General features: G+C 39.4%; 1 protein-coding gene and 1 long non-coding RNA gene across 2 annotated transcripts in view; one reads left to right on the top strand and one right to left on the bottom strand.

Annotated features, from left to right (window-relative positions):
• Nucleotides 1–15,836, top strand: part of COL4A5 (collagen type IV alpha 5 chain) — an 85,482-nt gene extending 69,646 nt beyond the window's left edge. Inside the window, exons 42-51 of the mRNA XM_074835297.1 lie at nucleotides 6,563–6,696; nucleotides 7,099–7,171; nucleotides 7,342–7,413; nucleotides 7,791–7,919; nucleotides 8,194–8,292; nucleotides 9,584–9,796; nucleotides 10,136–10,313; nucleotides 10,896–11,010; nucleotides 11,338–11,510; nucleotides 13,078–15,836. Coding sequence (XP_074691398.1) covers nucleotides 6,563–6,696; nucleotides 7,099–7,171; nucleotides 7,342–7,413; nucleotides 7,791–7,919; nucleotides 8,194–8,292; nucleotides 9,584–9,796; nucleotides 10,136–10,313; nucleotides 10,896–11,010; nucleotides 11,338–11,510; nucleotides 13,078–13,159 — 1,268 coding nt within the window. The 3' untranslated portion in view covers nucleotides 13,160–15,836. The remainder of the gene's footprint in view (nucleotides 1–6,562; nucleotides 6,697–7,098; nucleotides 7,172–7,341; nucleotides 7,414–7,790; nucleotides 7,920–8,193; nucleotides 8,293–9,583; nucleotides 9,797–10,135; nucleotides 10,314–10,895; nucleotides 11,011–11,337; nucleotides 11,511–13,077) is intronic.
• LOC141927909 (uncharacterized) lies at nucleotides 2–13,146 on the bottom strand. Its single transcript, XR_012624618.1, has 3 exons — nucleotides 13,059–13,146; nucleotides 3,036–3,193; nucleotides 2–576 (listed from the first exon to the last, which is right to left on the bottom strand). It is a non-coding gene; the product is annotated as an uncharacterized LOC141927909 (long non-coding RNA).
• Nucleotides 15,837–18,347: the final 2,511 nt, after the last annotated feature.

Below are 18,347 nucleotides of genomic sequence, written 5' to 3' on the forward strand. Positions count from 1 at the left end.
AGCGTGAGCCATACCTATCAACATCTGTCAGTACTTTGATATTTTGCTGGTAGGTTATCAGCCTTTAAATTTTCTCAATTTATTTGGATGGATAAGTTCAAGCCTCATGGCATAGGTCTTAATGTCTGTGGGCAACCAGAGGATTTTGTTCCCAAGAGTAACAAAGAGAGTAAAATAAAACAGCCTTTCTTTCTATTAATTTCTGATACCTAGCAGCAAAAATCTAATGCGTTAATAAACGGGAGATTCTCCGCATGCTGTCACAGTAATCATCTAGCGAGCACGATATCGACTTCTGAACATCTGATACCTTTGCAGTATTGTCACGTGATCAGCAAATGTCATCGCGCACAAAAAACCAAAAGTAACAAACCCCATCATTTTAAGAGTCATGAAAATCAAATTCACGCTAGCATCACAGCATGATCAAATTGGATAGCTGCCTCTTCATCCTCGTGTCATGTAACATAAGTCATTGCTCCATTGTGTCATGTGGCTCCCATGGACTCAGTGCACCATCATGCAGTGTTCATCTTTCCATTCCATGTTTGCATTTTGTTCCTGCACCAACTAATTCTGGGAATGAAAAAAACACTATACTGAGTTAACATTGCTGAGCAACTCCCTGGCGTGTATTAGAATTTGATTTCTATTTTGTGTCATAGAATGTTTATTTGCATTTAGATACTGCGCTTGAAAAATCTACCTCTAATCAACCTGTCACAGCTCTGGTTCAAGCTTATTGCTGTATTTTGAATCCAGAAGTACTTTGCCACCAATAAGCCTCATCTCAACGTGCTTTATATTCTCCTTAAAAGAGACTACTTTCAAACCAAGCTGGTGGTTGATTTTTTTCTTTGCATATTAATGGAGAAGTAATATTTATTGCCCTCAAACTCTGACCTCAGATTTTTCTCTTATTCAAAGATTTGTTTGGGGAAAGTTAAGTTTTGAGTCAGGACATTTTCAAAATAGCTGCTACACATACATTGTTTATTTTGGGTCATCAAGGGAGAGTTTAGTTTTGCAGTACACACTTGGAAAGATTTTAAGATTTGCTTTTCCTCATGCTTGCTTCTGATACAGCAGAAGGCAGTCCCACTGAAAAACATTTCTACAATGGAATTTTATCAAAATATTTTCACTAGAACTGGAATTGAGTAATATTTGATTATTCTCAACGGTAGTATGAGCTTTTCTCTTGTGCAGAGTAGGCTATGAACTCATCTGTCCTAATGGCATTTAAAAAATGAGTCATTATAAACAACATTTGGTTTTAATTCATAACACTTTAAAACTGGGGTGCTGTTTGCCAGTATAATGAGGTTTTCTTTTAGTCCTAGCAAAAATACTTGAATTGTGTTGTGGCCTAAACCTGTTTTTTATGTGACTGGTGTGGAACGACCCAGTGGGTTAATAATTCACAGCCAGTCACAATTTCTTCTTGGTTTCCTATCTGGTTAGTGGAAGGAGGAGTGCATGCATTCTCCCTTTCTCCTGGAGGAATTTACTCTTTGCTGTGCCTCAGCGGCTCTAACCAGTCAGTGGGGCATCCCTGCAGCAAGTTAGTAGTCCTAATCTGCTTTCCACTTTCTGTGTGGCCTTGTCCTTTGCTGCCTAGTTGCTCACTGACACGTAGGAGTATGGGACAAGTAATCCCAGCTCTGCTTACTGTGGTTAGAGTTGCAGCTGGGGCAAGAGGGAGGAGGAGTGAAGGGATAAGAGACGGTGGGATGCTGGACTTGGGCTTTGTAATTTAAGCATGCCCAAATAAAGGCCTAAGACATCCTAGATGTCAAGATCTTCCAAAGATAATTTTTCTGTATGTAGAGTGGTACAGCAATTAAAATTTTGGCATGAGAATCTGATTGGTCCATAAGAGTATAGGCTTTCATTTTTAAAAGGTTCCTATAGAGAGAATATCTCCAAACTCAAAACAAAAAAAACAAACAAAAAAAAAAACCCAAAACAAAAACCAAATAAAAAAAACCACACCAAACAGTAAACCAGCTAAGCAGCTCCTGATGTATAATAAAACTACCAAGTGAGATTCTGTGCTCTGCTGTAGCGCTGGAGTTTTTATGAAGCTTCTCATCTTGTTCACATTTCTCTGTATAAATCAGGTGCTTACTGCCTCTAATCAGCTGGGGAAGTAGAGGAATGGTGGGACTCATTTTGTGCAGTTTTATGAGCACTGGTAGGGGGAAAACAACCAGTGAGGTTCTGCTCAGCCATGTTGTCTCTCTCTCTCTCTCTCTTTCTCTCTTTCTTTCTCTTATTTCCATTTTTGTTGCATGCAATGTATAAAGTGAAGCATTTGTTTTGCTCAGTTATCCGTGAACTAATGTGGATAAACCAAACTATTATTGCAGTTCTGGTACAATCGGCACTCCAGCCTTTTGTTCCAAATGATAACACAGTCTATTGTTGGAATGCTGATTTTGTAACATTTCAACATAAGGCAGTCAGTCATAAAAGCAGCTGTGTGGCTGTCAAATTACCCCCCTTCTAGGGACATAAATAAAACCAGAAGCTGTATACGTATACTGTTTGTTGTTGACTTCTGGGTATATTCTAAGATTAGTAAAAGCAATGAAGTCAAACATGATGTAGCTCTCTGACTTCAGTTGAGTTGCCCCTAAAACAAACATAGATAGATGGTGTTGGGACAGATTTATTAATTGGTTATAAAATTAAGCCAATTTCCAGGGCAACACAACATTGCTGTTACTCCACATGTCTATTTTCATTGCTATGAATAATAATAGTTTGGTGTTTTGCATACTGTATGTAAAGGAATATTGAGCTAAATCTAAAAAGAAAGGTTTAGTTGAATATGTTAGCTTGTTGATATTTCTAACAATTTTGATGTTTTTCCCCTTGTTCTAATGATGACCTTGGTGAACTCTGACCCCCTACTCCCAGGTCCCTCAGGTTAGCCCCTTAACTCCAAAATAATAACTTTGCATGAAGATGAATGTACATACTTTTATAGTGTCTAAATGTAGATATGCTGAGTCATTTTTCAGACTTACCTTTTAATTTGTGGTAGAAAAGAAAAGCTCCAAGTTGGCTTTCAGACTCTTCCTCTACGTTGTTGTAGGACTGACATTGAAAGGACACAGTGTTGCTCTCCCCATTGCGGAAGATCATGTGGGTCCAGATTTGCAAGGCTTTTAATAAGTGTCCCCAACTGTGAAACTTGTTTTAGTATATTGATTCTCAGCGAAGTTGAAAACAATATATACTGCTTTTCATCTTTTTTTAAAAAAGCATATTGCGCTGTCCTCCCATGTCTTTGCTATATAATTGTGTTTTGCAGTTTGGGCAAGTGACAGTATTCATTTTTGTAACACATGCTACTGTTGATTTTGGACACTCTCAAGTGACTTAAATAAATTAGATGCTTCTTTTATACCAACAGTGTCTGCAGGAAGATTTATACAGAGTAACAGTGATGCTTTACATTCCCAACTTAGCACTGTAACTTTCCAGTGCAGAGAAATCCTTATTTCCATTGTTTTGCTTCACCAGCAGTTAGAGGAAATGAGGAAAGCTCTTCCTTTTAACATGTATTTTATGATATGAAGCATACAGCCCTCCCCTCCCTAATGCTAGGGCAGTGGAGCAGGACTGGTAAGAACATGGTTGTTTTCACAAGCTTATTTTAGCATATCAGCATGTAGCACAAGCCAGCTCTTGCAAAGTTTTTTAACATCTGTGTCTAGATTGAAAATGACTTGGTATATCCATTTAATAATAATGTCTTTAGGTTTTGCTATGATGACTTTCAGGAAGCAAAGAACTGTCATGAAAATTCAACAGAGGAATACATGTTAGTGTGCTGTCCTCAGCAAATGTCATAGCCCCTGATGGCTGAATCCTAGCTTTCTGCAGTCATGTAAAAAAATGAATGTGGCTTTACCTTTTAATTAAACTGTGGTCACACAAGCACTAACCACACTTTCAGAGAGGGTTACCATCATTGGGTATGCAGAGAGGAATTTATCGGTTGCTTCATGTTTTGTTCCACCCTATGACTGTGCTCAGCCAGAGTTCAGTCATCAACAGGTATAGGACAGATTTATAAATCATAGCAAAACTTATCTAACCGTGAAATATAGTTTATAAGTGCTTAACAGTAATAATGAAATGTCCATGTCATTATTTTTAACAACTGTATTACAGTTAGTATTTAAAATCATTTACCAAATATGTAAGAAAGGGCATTGAGGTAAACCTGACGTGTATTTATTCTAGATTTTAGCTGCAAATTGCATGGTGATATGCTGATATATTTAAATCATTTCACTGACATGAAAGATGCAAGTGACACAGGAGCTAAAATATGTATTAATTCAGGAGCATGATGGGGACAACCAGCTTACCTTTTGAATGAGGACATTTAAATGATTCTTCTAAGGATGTTGTTAATGTGCTGTTCTCCATAATAATCTTAAACAGGTAAATTAGCATCTTGGGGTATTTTTATCAAGAAAAAATAATGCTAACAGTAAGGACAACTCATTCTAAATTTGTAAGTTCTGCTGTATTTTTGCTTATAGCATTTGCAGCCCTGTTGATCCATGTCAGTCCTCCTTACCATTTTGAAGAGGGTGTAAGTCTACTTTTCAGTCCTAGAATTGTATTCACAGATAGTTGAGGCTCCTACCTGATTAGCGGTGAGAAGTCCTTCTGTTAATCACACTCCCCCCCTGCCCAAAGCAGAATTTTGCTCAAGAGTAAATTGTCATTCACAATTTACCTGCATATTTGCCAAGCTCTCAGGCCCTGTGACATTGACTACTGTCAGTGAAATGGTTACATAGTTCAAACCCTGTTGTGAGTAGGACTAACCAGTCACAGACCTCAGCTGTAATGTTAAAGCAATAACACGTTCTTTAGTAAAGCTTTAATTTTGCTGTTAAGTGAAGTGTCAAGTTAGTCTTAGTAGAGCCTAGTCACCAGAATAACTTGTATCTGAAAATACATATCATTGTGTATTCATGTATGGTTTTATGCATGCATGTGGATTATATTGTAAATACAAAATATGCTGGTGAAATGGGTTGTTGTGTAGTGTATATGCTGTCATCTGTACTATTTCTAACTAGTAATCTTGTTTTGTACTGTGTGATGTCTGACCCTTCTAACATCGATCATTGGGCTTTGGTGAACTCTGATCCTTCCAGGTCCTCCAGGTTAGACTCTTAACTCGGTCAATTTATTTTACTGCGTTGCACTTGATGTAAGAGAAACAGATGTTTTCCTGTAATTCTATGATTATCTGTCTAAGGACTATGGTTACCCTGCAGATTGTATGTGTTTGTTTAGCATGCCTCAGATGGTAACCCATTATTATTTTGCATGTGTACAATACTAGACCGGTATAAAAGAGCTAAATGAACCCAAAAAATCCTTGCATGATGGGATGCTTTCTGTAGTTGAAACTGCTACAGGATATGTGTGAAATCTGGTACAAAATTGCTGTTGATTTGAAAAGAAAAATTTTGAAAGGAATTCTATACTCAGATTTGCATGCAAGAAATACAGCTCATCAAATTTATTCACTGAATATAGACTATGAGGGTGTCAAAGGAGAAGTTAAATTACTTGAGGTTGCAGAATAATTGAAAATTCAGCACACTGATAAATGTTATTAGATTTGTTGTACCACAGGGTAGAATGTCATAGCACTGTCCTGCAAAGAGATCCTTTTGTTAATTCAATTATGAGATCTAACTTGTAAAATGTTATTAGCTGTTGCTGCACTTGCTTATGGTTTGTTTTGCCACAAACTAGTATTGGTTGTCTTCTATTTATATGGTGGCATAGAGGTGGGGGTCTCATCTTTCAGTTCTCCAAATACCTAAGTTTCTCATAAATCCACTGCTTTCCTTTGGGTTAATGTGGCTGTAGCAAAGGGAAAATATTTAAAGACACAGCACAGTTCCTCTACTAGATTTTCACAGCATAATTCTACTAAAGACAGACAGATCCATCAGAGGCAGTTTCTGCAACTCAGTTTATTATTTCGGCAAGGCAGAATGATGGGCTTCCTGCTGCCCAGCAGTCAATAGACACTATATACCAGGCTCTTCAGTAGACGTGTTAAATTTTAACAGCAAAAAAGCAGCAATATTTTACATTGTTCAGACTGGCTTTCAAAGGGAATTCAGTCTGTTAAGATAGCACTTAAGAGATGGTGAATGTATGCAGGTCAGCAGAGGGGATATTTGTACCATCTAATTTTGGGTTTCTCGGCTCCTACTAAAGGCACTGGTCTGGTCACTGGTAAGCTGCTACCGCAGGTGAGTTGCACTGCCTTCTGGAAAGACCTGCTTCTCTGCATCAGCTAGATAAGGAGCCTTGTTCCTGATTTGGGTAGTGCAAATAATCCCTCTATTTCTTTTCCTTTTAGTTTATCCTGAATTCAGCATTGTAATAGAGCTGGGAAGTCAAGCCAAAATATCTTTAATTTTTTTTTACGCTGAAGGCACAAACTGGGGGAGAATGGTTGATGTGTACTGATCTGTGCATATATTTGTTCTGCCACATTAAGGTCCACCTGGCCCAGAAGGTCCACGAGGGCCACCAGGCAATGGAGGACTTAAAGGGGAAAGGGGGAACCCGGGTCAACCTGGCCCACCTGGCCTGACTGGTCAAAAGGGAGATCAAGGACCACCTGGACGCCAGGTAGGACAAGAAGTGGAGTTTTCCCCTGGTTTATTTTAAAATGCAATAAAAATTGAATTTATTTGGGTGGAATATGCAGTTTATCATAGTACAATAAAAGCCAAAATGTGGTAGCTAACACCCTGTCTTCTATCAAGTAAGAAGGTCTTTTCCTTAATTATTCCCCAGTATCTGGGCAGGATGTCCCCATTATATTCCCGTGGGAGCTGGAGCTGTGAATTCACACTTCATGTTACAGCATTCTCTGACAGCACCCAGTGCAGTGAGCAGGGTGCATGGCATCAGCCCTTCAAAGCACCAGGTCACAGACCCACAGTGCTTATTCATCCCCCAGCCACCTTTTCTCTGCTTTTCTGAAACTCCTAAGAAGATGAGTGAATAACGTGAAGCTGTTCTGTTCAGGGGGATCCTGGTCGACCAGGTCTGAATGGAATGAAGGGCGACCCCGGGCTTCCAGGCGTTCCAGGATTCCCAGGTATTTAACTGGGTATTCCCAGGTATTTAACGAGCATTTCAAGTTAAAACCTCCAGACACAATAACAGCCGCTCAGGGAGAAAAGGCAGCTGATTTTGGCCATTCTTGCAGTAGATTTTGTAAGACAGCATGTTCTTTCACTGTATAACTGTCTGAATTTGATGTTTCAGGTATGAAGGGTCCCACTGGACCTGCAGGACCTGCTGGCCTCACAGGCAGTCAAGGACTGCCAGGCCCACCAGGTAGGAGTCCTGGGTAGCGGTATTGTCACTTTTGCTCCGTGCCAGTAGAATTTGTTACACAGATGTAGGACTGAGTTGGTCTCAGCCAGCAATGAAAGTGAACAATAGCTTAAACACAATTCCAGGCTATACTTTTTAGCCCTACAAGTAATCCTACCATACTTTATACTCTGTATCCAGTCTACATGCATTAACCCCTGCAAGAGCTGTCCTTTGAGGGAAGGGGTCACCAAGAGCACTTTTTTTGCCTTATATATACAGTTATTCTTCGCACTGATAGAGCTCTTGGCTTCTGACTTTGCGTTAATGGTAACAGGAACTATTTCTAATGCTGTCTTCCAGTTTGGTTTATCTAATACTAAGCTGCTTTCTCTCAGGTCCACCAGGTTTACCAGGTACCATTGGACGAAGCATTGTTGTCAAAGGTGACCCTGGTCCGCCGGGACCTCCGGGACAGCCTGGGTCGAAAGGGCCACCTGGATTGCCAGGGCCACAGGGCTTGCCAGGTATGATCCTAGGTGGCCACAGAGAAAATGACTAAGCAGTATAGCTGACTGCAGGGTGCAATGCAAGTCACTTGGCATAGGCTGCAGAGACAAGTTACTGAATTCAGCAAGAGGTAATAGATAAATGTAGGATTCCACCATATACATCTCATTTAATGGTCTCTTCTTGTCTAATGTATCATGAAGAAACAATAGATGAGTCCCAGACAATTTAAAGATTTCTTCAGTGAGATTTCGAGAGCTTTTATTTCAATTATTCATTTGTCTATTCTAGGTCCAATTGGTCTTCCTGGTGACCCAGGGCGAGATGGACTACCTGGTTTTGATGGTCCAGTAGGACGTAAAGGAGAGAGAGGTCTTCCAGGCCAACCAGGTATGGTGTTTATCCTTTGAAGACCCAGTGGAAAAGATGCTCCCTTTTATGAGTGCAGGCTAATACTGGGAAGCGAGATCTTTGCCTCATGCAAATAATAAAATTATAATTTTAGTATTTTCTTTATGCAAAAATATTACAAACAGCCGAACATACTTTCATTTGCAATATTCTTGGAACCAACACATCATTGGTCACTGCGTGTTGTCAAGTGCTTTATCTCAAGTTTAATGGCACCCCCTTTGCAGCACAGGTGATGCACAGGAGATAATGATGATAGTAAGAAACAGAAGAGAAATTGGTAAACTAATTTTAATTTTGTATGGAAATCATGAATGGGGCAAAAACGGACTTCATAAAGGAAATAATTTCACCAGGGACAGAGATCAGCTACCATGCAGCTATTGCGTAGAATTACAGTTTGATAAAAGAAATCAGACTAGGCACTGCGACAATTTTCTAAAGATGATGATACGTATTAAGTAGCTATGTATTGCAACTTGCAAGAAAAAGTATTAGAATTTAAATAGTTAAAACAGTACAAAAATCCATAATGCCTTTTTTCCTTTGAGTAGCTCTATGAAATGTTAGCATTATTTTAGTGAAAAAAATGTAAATAAGAATGACTGCAGAATAACATAGTCTAAATATTTGTGGGTTTATTTCCTGATAGTTTTGCTGTTCAAGAACAGATGCCTTTTCTGATACCTTTCTCAGTCACATGACTCATTCTTTCTCTCAGTCAAGGTTGTTCTAGCCTATTTCCACTTTTTGTAACCCAAAACTGACTGCAGCTTTTCTATTAATTTTGGTGGGCTTTGCCTCAGGTGTTATCATAGCATGCCCTAGAGTGAGACTTGTGTCTGCTTCTGGCTCTGCCATTTATTTTGTGATCCTGATCAGGATGTTTCAATATTATCTTACTGAGCTGCATACACAGATTAATACGTTCTGGAATTGGGAAGGTGATTTGGACTCATTCCAGTGGCTGTCCTGTCCACTGCAGTTGTTATCTTAGTGCCTCACAGTTCTGAACATGTTTAACTTCACAATACTCCTACAACACAGGGAAGTTGCACTATTTTACACCTGGCTATGACAGCCTCAGTGATTTAACCAAACTTACATGAAAAAATAATTTGAGGAAGATAGTGTCAGCAGACCCCAGGTCCCCCAACTCGCAAGCACATTAATCACAAGACCATGCTACATTTCAGAGCTACATTAGTCCTAAACAAGCAAGAAATGGTGGTGTTAAATACTCTGTGTCGTGTTTCTCTTGTGCGAACAGGTTCACGAGGAATACAGGGACCTCCTGGTCCTGATGGCTTACAAGGCCCACCCGGCCCTCCTGGAACAGCTTCTGTTGCTCACGGATTCCTTATCACCCGGCACAGCCAGACCAGGGATACACCACTATGTCCACAAGGAACATCAAGAATATATGATGGATTCTCTCTTCTATATGTGCAAGGAAATGAGAGAGCACATGGCCAGGATTTGGGTGAGATACTCTCTATGCTCTGGCTTTAAGGGGAAAGAGGTTGTAGCTCCTTCTTCAAATGCTCTGGTTCTCAGAAGATATGACCGTCTTAGAGCTTTCTTAGATGAGGAGGGGAAATGCATACTAAGATCCACTACCTCCAGAGGTTGCACATTATGATGAAAGAATGTAAACCAAAACTGAGAAGTTAAGTTTTTCCCTCATGTGACAGTTTGATAGCACATTCTGTGCACTCATGGGTGGAGAGGAAGAATACACAATTACTGTTCTCAAAGAATTGCTATAAAAAGCAATGAAGTGAAAACTCTGCTGTCACATTTTATGTATCTTACTCTGTAGGTACTGCTGGGAGCTGTCTTAGACGTTTCAGCACCATGCCCTTCATGTTCTGCAACATCAACAACGTTTGTAATTTTGCATCAAGGAATGACTATTCCTACTGGCTATCAACTCCAGAGCCAATGCCGATGAGCATGGAGCCGCTGACTGGGCAGAGCATCCAGCCGTTCATTAGCCGGTGAGACAAAGCGGGCCATCGGCTCTCCTTTTTTAATATCTGGATAAAGAGCACATCTTACCTATGTATTTCCAACATGCTGGTCGGATATTAGGACATGAGTCTGGCATGGTTTGCTCTGGGAAATACTAGGAAAATACCTTGTTTTGAAGTATTAATTGTCTTGAAAGGTCTGTCTATGTGCAGCAGTGATAATTAGAGGCTGAAAAGCTGTTAAGAGCTCTCCTCGACTGAGGAAGCTATGTAACCAGCAGTGCAAGATTGCCATGGACAGGAAAGAGAACATGAGAGCTATTGGCTCTAGAATTAAGGTGTTCACCTGGGGACTTCGAGCTTCCAGTTTTTGTTTCAGGAACTGCTTCAGTATTTTAGCCAATGGTTGCTAGTGGAAATACAGGCAGATTTTGCACTCTAAAATACCGTCTTATTGCTGTTACAAAATATGTGAGAAGTAGCAGTCTAGGTTACTAGGACAGCCTCTCACAGGCCAGTTTTTCTGCCTTTCTCTGTGTAAGAATTCTTAATAAAACATACTCATATTTTAATATCACATGCTTCTCCTGCTATTTCCCCTGTGTCCAGATGTGTTGTGTGTGAAGCTCCTGCTATGGTGATAGCTGTCCACAGTCAGACTATTCAGATTCCTTCGTGTCCTCCAGGCTGGGACTCCCTTTGGATTGGTTACTCTTTCATGATGGTAAGAACTGCCTCCTGCTCCAGAAGTGGCTCGTACCCACTTGTGTCCTCACCTAGCTGCTTTTTAGGAGTTTGTTAAAAACTACAGTGGTTGTCACTCAAAAGCCTTTACCTTCAATTACTAACCATGGTAGCCAAGACTAACAGTGATTTTTTTCCAGTACACAGACCCCAGCGTAACTGATATTTATGGAGGTGTCTGACGCTGCATTATCTCAACCAAGAATGAACAGTGGCTCTTTTAGTAATTGAATGCTGTGCTATTTAATTTTTAGCACCTACTGTAAGATTCTTGTTTGTGTGTTTCTTTCCTCCACCCCTACACCAGCACACTAGTGCTGGAGCAGAGGGCTCTGGACAGGCCTTGGCATCGCCTGGATCCTGTTTAGAAGAATTCCGCTCAGCTCCGTTCATTGAATGCCATGGTCGTGGCACTTGTAATTACTATGCCAATTCATATAGTTTCTGGCTGGCAACTGTAGAGGTGTCAGAAATGTTCAGGTAAGAAAACTTGTTTCTTGTATATTGCTTTATTCCAGAATGAAAGCTTTGGAAACAGAATTTATTCCAAAGATCAAAAATTATTTGTTTACAGGGGTATAGGGAAATAATTTAATTTGTTTTCCCCCTCACAACCAGTTTTTCAAGCGTTTCCTTGGTAAGCCTTTAATATTATGAAAAAACTTGCTAGGGCACATTCTGTTTTGCAAGGAGTCAGATTCTTATGTCAATTCTTATTCACCTTTAGCAGTACCTTCTCTGAAAGTAGTCTTACTGTAGTTATTGTATTTGGAGCCTAAAAGATCAATTCTGTTGTTTTTTTTTTTTTCTTGCCAGGCCTTTCAATAGACTCAAATATTTGAACAGGTAGTTCAGAGACATAAAAGGGACAGGCATGAAGGGCAAGATCAACTCTGCTTAAACCTTTTAAGACAGATGTTCATGTGACCTGCTTTTTAAGTCTTGTGTGAAGGAGGTTTCATACCCTCCATGGCAAGCATTTTTTCCAGTACTTTGCAGAAGAGTTAGGATGACATTTTGGCTGCAAGGAAGGCAATGGACGTTCTGTCCTCAGCTTCTCTGCAGTCAGCATTTTGGCTGGAGTCTCTCAGCTCCTCAAACTTTTTCCCTTTCAACTTGAGTAGCAAAACCTCAAGTTGAGTAGCAAAAAAGTCATCTCTTTCCTAGAACAAATTGCTACTGCCCTGTTTGTGTACTGATAAAAACTCCATAAATATTCCCACTGACACCAAACTGAAAAACGTAGCTTTGTGGTACAGGGCTGGCAGTGTGCACTGTGGTGTACAGCAGTAGTGGCTCCCAAGTTGGTTTTGTGTAACATCTACAACTGTGATACTTAATGTGCATTAAATAGTCATCACTCTAAGTTTTCAGGTTAGTTGATCAGTGGTAATTCACTAGTGAAAACTGCCTACTAATAACTACCATGCACCTTTGAGTTTTCTGTCTCTACTATTTTCTGTCTTCCATAAACACAACTTGCTTTTTTATTCTATTTTTTAGAAGAAACTTTTAAGAATTGGACTTACTCTGTGTACGTGCATATTACATGAATTTGTTATATTAATCTTCCACCTCCTTACCCTTTCAGAATATAAATAAATAATTTGATAAAGCCATCACTTAAATACAAATCTCATTGTTGCTGTATTTTTTGAGTAGTTGAGGTCCCCTTCTAGCTTAGAAACCCAAAGGCTACAAACAAAAAACCCCAGAAATACTGTCTTAAATGTACAAAATTCACCTTCCATGCTGGTGTTTGTGCTACGTCATATGCTAGCCTGAAGTAGTTGGTTAGCACACCTTGTGCATACTGAGACACTGGACACAGCTGAGCATCTGTCATCTGGTGTTGAGGACGTACAGAAAGATCAACCTTAAGGAAAAGAATCAAATTCTGTGATTCTGTGAAAACTCTCAAATACATGACTAATTCCCTGCGTACGTACTTAGTGTTATCTTAAACTGTGAATGAAGTAGTTTAAAGGAACAGTTCTGCAAACAAAGAAAAAGCTAACCTAACCTTACCTTTGTGTCTGTCTACCAGTAAACCTCAGTCAGAGACACTGAAAGCTGGAGACTTGAGGACGCGTATTAGTCGTTGTCAAGTTTGCATGAAGAAGACGTAACATCTTGGAGAATGTTTTATAAAACAGTTGAAAATTCCTAAGATGCACTGTCTTCCAGCTGCAACAATGGTGCTACTGTGCAGAAAGAAAAGAAAAAACAAATCCAAACTGTTTTAACCAAGCAAATTCAAGTGTACCTCACTCATGTGCCAAACTAAGGGTTGTTCGGTACATATTTGACAACAGGACTAAGATGAAAGAACTGACCTCTTGGAAACAGAAAAGAACACCTGAGGTTCACAAAGGATCAGAAGATGAAAGTTTTCATTTCTCTCCCTGTACCAAAATGGCACCTTTTTGATCAACCAAGAGAATAAAGAAAAACATGACGCACTGAGTATGTTTAAAATAACAAGACTGCAGTTTTGAAAAACATTTTTCATGGTGCTACTAACCCTACTGTATCCCAGGTTTTTAATATGAAATTTTAAGCTTATTTCTCTTTGTAAGTAATGAAATGTGTATATTGTGTAAACACCTTTTTAGTTGAAACTTTCAGTCATTTAGAAACAAACCAGACTGATATAAAAATGCTTATGTCTAAAATTAAAAGATATGGCAGTATTTTATTATGAAACTTGTGGTACAGAGAGAATTTACCCCTCTTATGCCAACTTCTTCATTTAATATTTCATTTCCTTCCTCAGTTGCCAACCTGATATATCTGGGGAATGCACAATTACTCTGAAGTCATTTTGATCAGGGTTTTAAATGTTGTACACCCTGCTATCAGTGGTTTTATTTGTGCTTACAAATCCCAATTCACTTGAAAAGGTTGTTTTATCTTGTGAAAATATGTGAAATTATTAGCCATATTCTATATCCTTCTTTCCTGAATTAAAGTCACAGTCACATTTTAGTAATCAGTTTGGTTTAACAAAACCTGTTCCTTGGGAATATCCAGTTACCAAAGCATTTAAGATTATCCTTACATGAAACCTCTACTCTGAAGTGGTGTCATGCATTTTATCCAAAATAGTGTACATGCTAAGAAACCTTGTGAATAAAATAAAGCATAAGCTGGTGGAAACTTTCCTATTTACAAATTAATCTTATGTGAATTTATACACATCCACAATGTATTTACAGTATACAGCAACTCTTGTGTATGTCTAGTTCACATAAGGCCTTGAAAGATGGTGCATGCAGTCTTTCTGATGTCATTTTGTAACAAAAGACTCCTACTGTGTATGTCTTGGAGTGTCACGACTTGTGCAATAGCTGAAAAGTGATCGCTTTTTGTATGCATGACTGTTCAGCTTCTATGGTCAGTGCTGTTTCATTTACCCTTCTGTATAAACAGAGCTCCCTGACAAAGCAAGACTATTTTTCAAGTGATGCTACTTTAATATTTTCGTTGTATATCGCCACCTCAACTATCAATACAACTTAACTTGTGAATTAACATACCGCTTTATACAGGTGAAGTGTATTTGTTTATTGACTACTGTTAAGTAATTTATCTGCTAATGGCTATTCATTCTTACCTTTCAGTTATTGTAAACACGGAGCATCAGAAATCTCCTTGTTTTATGCACATCTGACAAAAGACATAGGACTGGTGACTGACCAGGTGCCAGTGATTTGTACAATGAGATTGGTGCTGATTTCAAAAGCTTTCAACTAAGTATGAAACTGAAGTTCTTTAGTTTAAAGTGCAAAATATTAATAGCTTTGTCTTTTTTTCCAATTAGCTGCAGTTATATATGTTGGTAGAGAGTGGGCAACTCAGCAATGTGCATCCTTCAACTCATTTTATTTTGGTTTGCTGATGCATATAGAAATAAACTGAACCTGCTGCTACCTCCAAGTCAAGAACTTTTTACCAAAGCTGAAATAAAATAGTAAGTCTCTTCTTATAAACACAAGCCCTTATCTCACTGCTGGCTCCTCAGAAGCCTAAAATGGACATAGCAGCCTTTCCCTAGCCCCAAAAAGCAGAAGAATGGATGCTAAGGTCAAGGAGTTCCCAAAGGAAAGAGCTCTCCCAGCCTTCCCTACCAAGCCCTGTCGTGTGCTCACCACCAAGTGTTCATATATGGGGACCTAGGAAAGGGCAGAACATGTTTGTTCCAGTAGTGTATAACCAGTGCTTCTTTCTAAGATTTGGCCTTCTCTCGCAGCATGTAAAACAAAGCCCACTGAAGTGTTAAGACAGGAGATAACATTCCAGTCTAAGGTATATAGCACCCAGAACAGCTAGTCTTGTGGCAGCGTTAAGTCCCAAACCTGTGAAGGACCACAGAAAATGAAAATATGTGAAATAGCTACACTTCTGATAGATTTGTTCTCTGTTCTGTTCCTGCAGCTCTCACCCTGACCTGGAGAACTAATCAGCTTCAGGCTGAGATTTCCAAATGGGCTAATTTTTATTAAGAGAAAGGAAGTCTAGAGAGGAAAGAGCATCTTTTAACTGAGACCTGCAGCAGAGATTCAAGAGATGTTGTTTTAATTCCCACCACACATTCTGTGCCTTAGAGCAGGTAAATCACTTGACCTGTGTTGGATCAGAGTTACTGATCTACAAAAGAAAGCATGGTTATTATTTTCTCCTACTTCTTGACTACTTAGACTGTAAGCTCTTTGGGGCAGAGACATTGAGGGGGCTCAAATGTTGGTTGGGGCCTCTAGGTGCTATCCATCAGTATATAAATATTAAACTACAGGTAAAAGCTTGTGTTTACAGATTTATTATTGAAGTCGTAAAAAACTGTTTTGAACATTAGAGCCTTAAAGTAGTCTTCAACATAGCCTAAACATGATCCAGCTCAGAACACCACTTCTTCATTGACAACTAAGGTTCTTTTTCCTGAAGGCTGATTTGTTTTTAACTAAAGCTTTTATTCTCTTAACTAATCATGTAAAGTTATCCATTTCAGTTAATCTTGAGCAGGAACCTGGAAGATAACTCAATTGTATTTTAAGTTATAGAAGGTCAAGTTGCACGCTTCAGCCACTCGAGGGCACCATATAGCTTTGGAAGAAAGCTAGAACAGCAACATGCCTGAGCTCCTGGAAGTGCCAGCACATAGCAACGACTTTAAAAAAAGCTTACTGGAAGGGGAGTGCATTACCTTTCTTTGCTCACTACCCAGTTCTTGTTCTTGAAAGCTTGCTGCAGGTGGTGTACTGTCAATTGCAACTGGGCTGAGTAGTGAAAAAATGCAACTTTCTAAAGGAATGCTAGTCTGCAAGTCCTAAAACCCAGCAAGCTTCTGAGTAACTTGGATTTACACTGTTCTAGTATTAGTGAACGTTGTTCTTTAAGACAGGCTTTTCAGTACCTTCACTCTAGTAAGTCCTATTATAATCCTTGACTAAAAAGAAAAGCTTCTTCAACCTCAAATTCATTCATAAGGTGGGATTTAAACTTCTGCAACAATTCTGTGATCAAAGTACAATCTATAAACCAAAGTGGGCGCATAGGGCCATGCAGCAACATTTCTGTACCATGAACTACATGCCAGCTCTGTGCTTCAGAAGCGTGCAGTGTTTTGTCCTCTATTGTAAGGGTCAGCCCCCTCTATAGTGGGGGGGTATCAAAAGATGAAGTACCTATTCTAAAAAGTATTTTTAGAATTTGAAAAAGTGCTACATTGATATGCTAGAGTTCTAAAATGTCATCTTCTGCAATTGTTTTCTATATGCTTTGATTAAGTCGAAGCTTAAGTATTTTGTAGTCAGTATGCTGCCTGAACCTTACAGAAGTGCCATCCTAGAGATACCCGAGGGAAGGTCATTTTGCCAGATTTAGGACTGTATTGCTGTGAGCAGCATGACATGGTTTTAACAGGTCCTTCCCAGAGAAGTTATGCTTTAGACAATCCAGCACTGTTGCTGGACACATAATACTTCTGCTGCTATGACTACTTCTACTAGAAGCACAAGCTGAAAATTGCAAGATAGCCCAGAATAATTTAGTCTTTCCAGGGTATTTTATTGACAAAAAGCAGGACACGATTGCCAATGAAAGACAGGAGCAGTGATTAGCTCAGGGGAGTACTAACAGTGTTCTACATTTAAAATGTAGGCTATGTATCTAGAACTATTAGCTTTTGAAAGATTAACTCACTCAACCCTTTGTAGCAGACAGGTGACTACTGCCCAAGAACAGCCTCAGCTGGCAGCAAGATGAAGAGTAACTAGTTAGTAAAGCAGACAAACTGCTGTCTTGAGTAAAGGTACTCACTGCAGCCCCTGGGTGGAGCACAGAATGGTGGCTGAGGCTACTGTGCCAACAAACAGCTTCAGTGCCCACTGAGCTACATTTCCTGGCAGTCAGTCTCCTATAAACCATAACACTTGTTTAAAAAGTTTTAAATTAACTCAGTAACTCAGAAGAAAATCCAAGAAAATTAGCTTGGTGTGGTATTTTTTAAACAAAAGAAGGGTGGGGTTCTTAACTCCCAGGTCTATACAGCTCCTGCTCTCCCCCCCAAGACATGTTGCTTCACAACCCTTCATGGAAAAGTGAGGGCAGAAATTTTATAGTTGAGGGAACGCTACTGCTATAGCCAAAAGAGGATGCAGGAATGAAAAATATGCAATACAAATTGTATTGTTACCCAGTAACTGAAAAGGTCTTTGCCTGCTATGAACCTCTCATTCCCAGTTATTTGATTATTTCCAGTACCATATTGCTCAGCGAGATGCAAGGCCCATTAGAACTGGTCAATGTACTTCAAAACAAAGACTTTTAATACATATTCTAGTGACTGTCTTCAAATTCAGATAGGAAGTCTAACTTGTCTTCTGGTTTTAATTGAGGGCTTTCACCATGCTTCAGAAGCAAGAGAGTTCTGTCAGTGATTCACCCAAAGGGGTTTGAAAAATTAGTGCAAAACTATGTCCTCCACCCCACCCCCCCAAAAAACAACCCCTCAAGCAGTTAGCCCATTTCAGATCCAATGAGACATTCACTCAAAGGTCTCTTAAAGCAGTTCTTGTGAGACGGTTGCAACAGTCTTGACAGTGTTTGGATAATTTTCCCTGTTCGTTTACTGCTGGTAGGGCTGTTTCTGCCATGTATGAGCAGCACTGTTTTCCTTTTCTTCCCAATACAGGCTACATGCTATAAGATGAGGCCCTAAGTAAGGGGCTGGTGTATCCGAGAACCCTATTCTTACAGCAAACCTGATTTTTTTTTTTTTTTTTTTTTTACAGGGAGTTGTTTTAATGCACTATTCAG

Source organism: Strix aluco, chromosome 10 (genome assembly GCF_031877795.1).
Source record: "Strix aluco isolate bStrAlu1 chromosome 10, bStrAlu1.hap1, whole genome shotgun sequence".
Taxonomy (NCBI): Eukaryota; Metazoa; Chordata; class Aves; order Strigiformes; family Strigidae; genus Strix; species Strix aluco.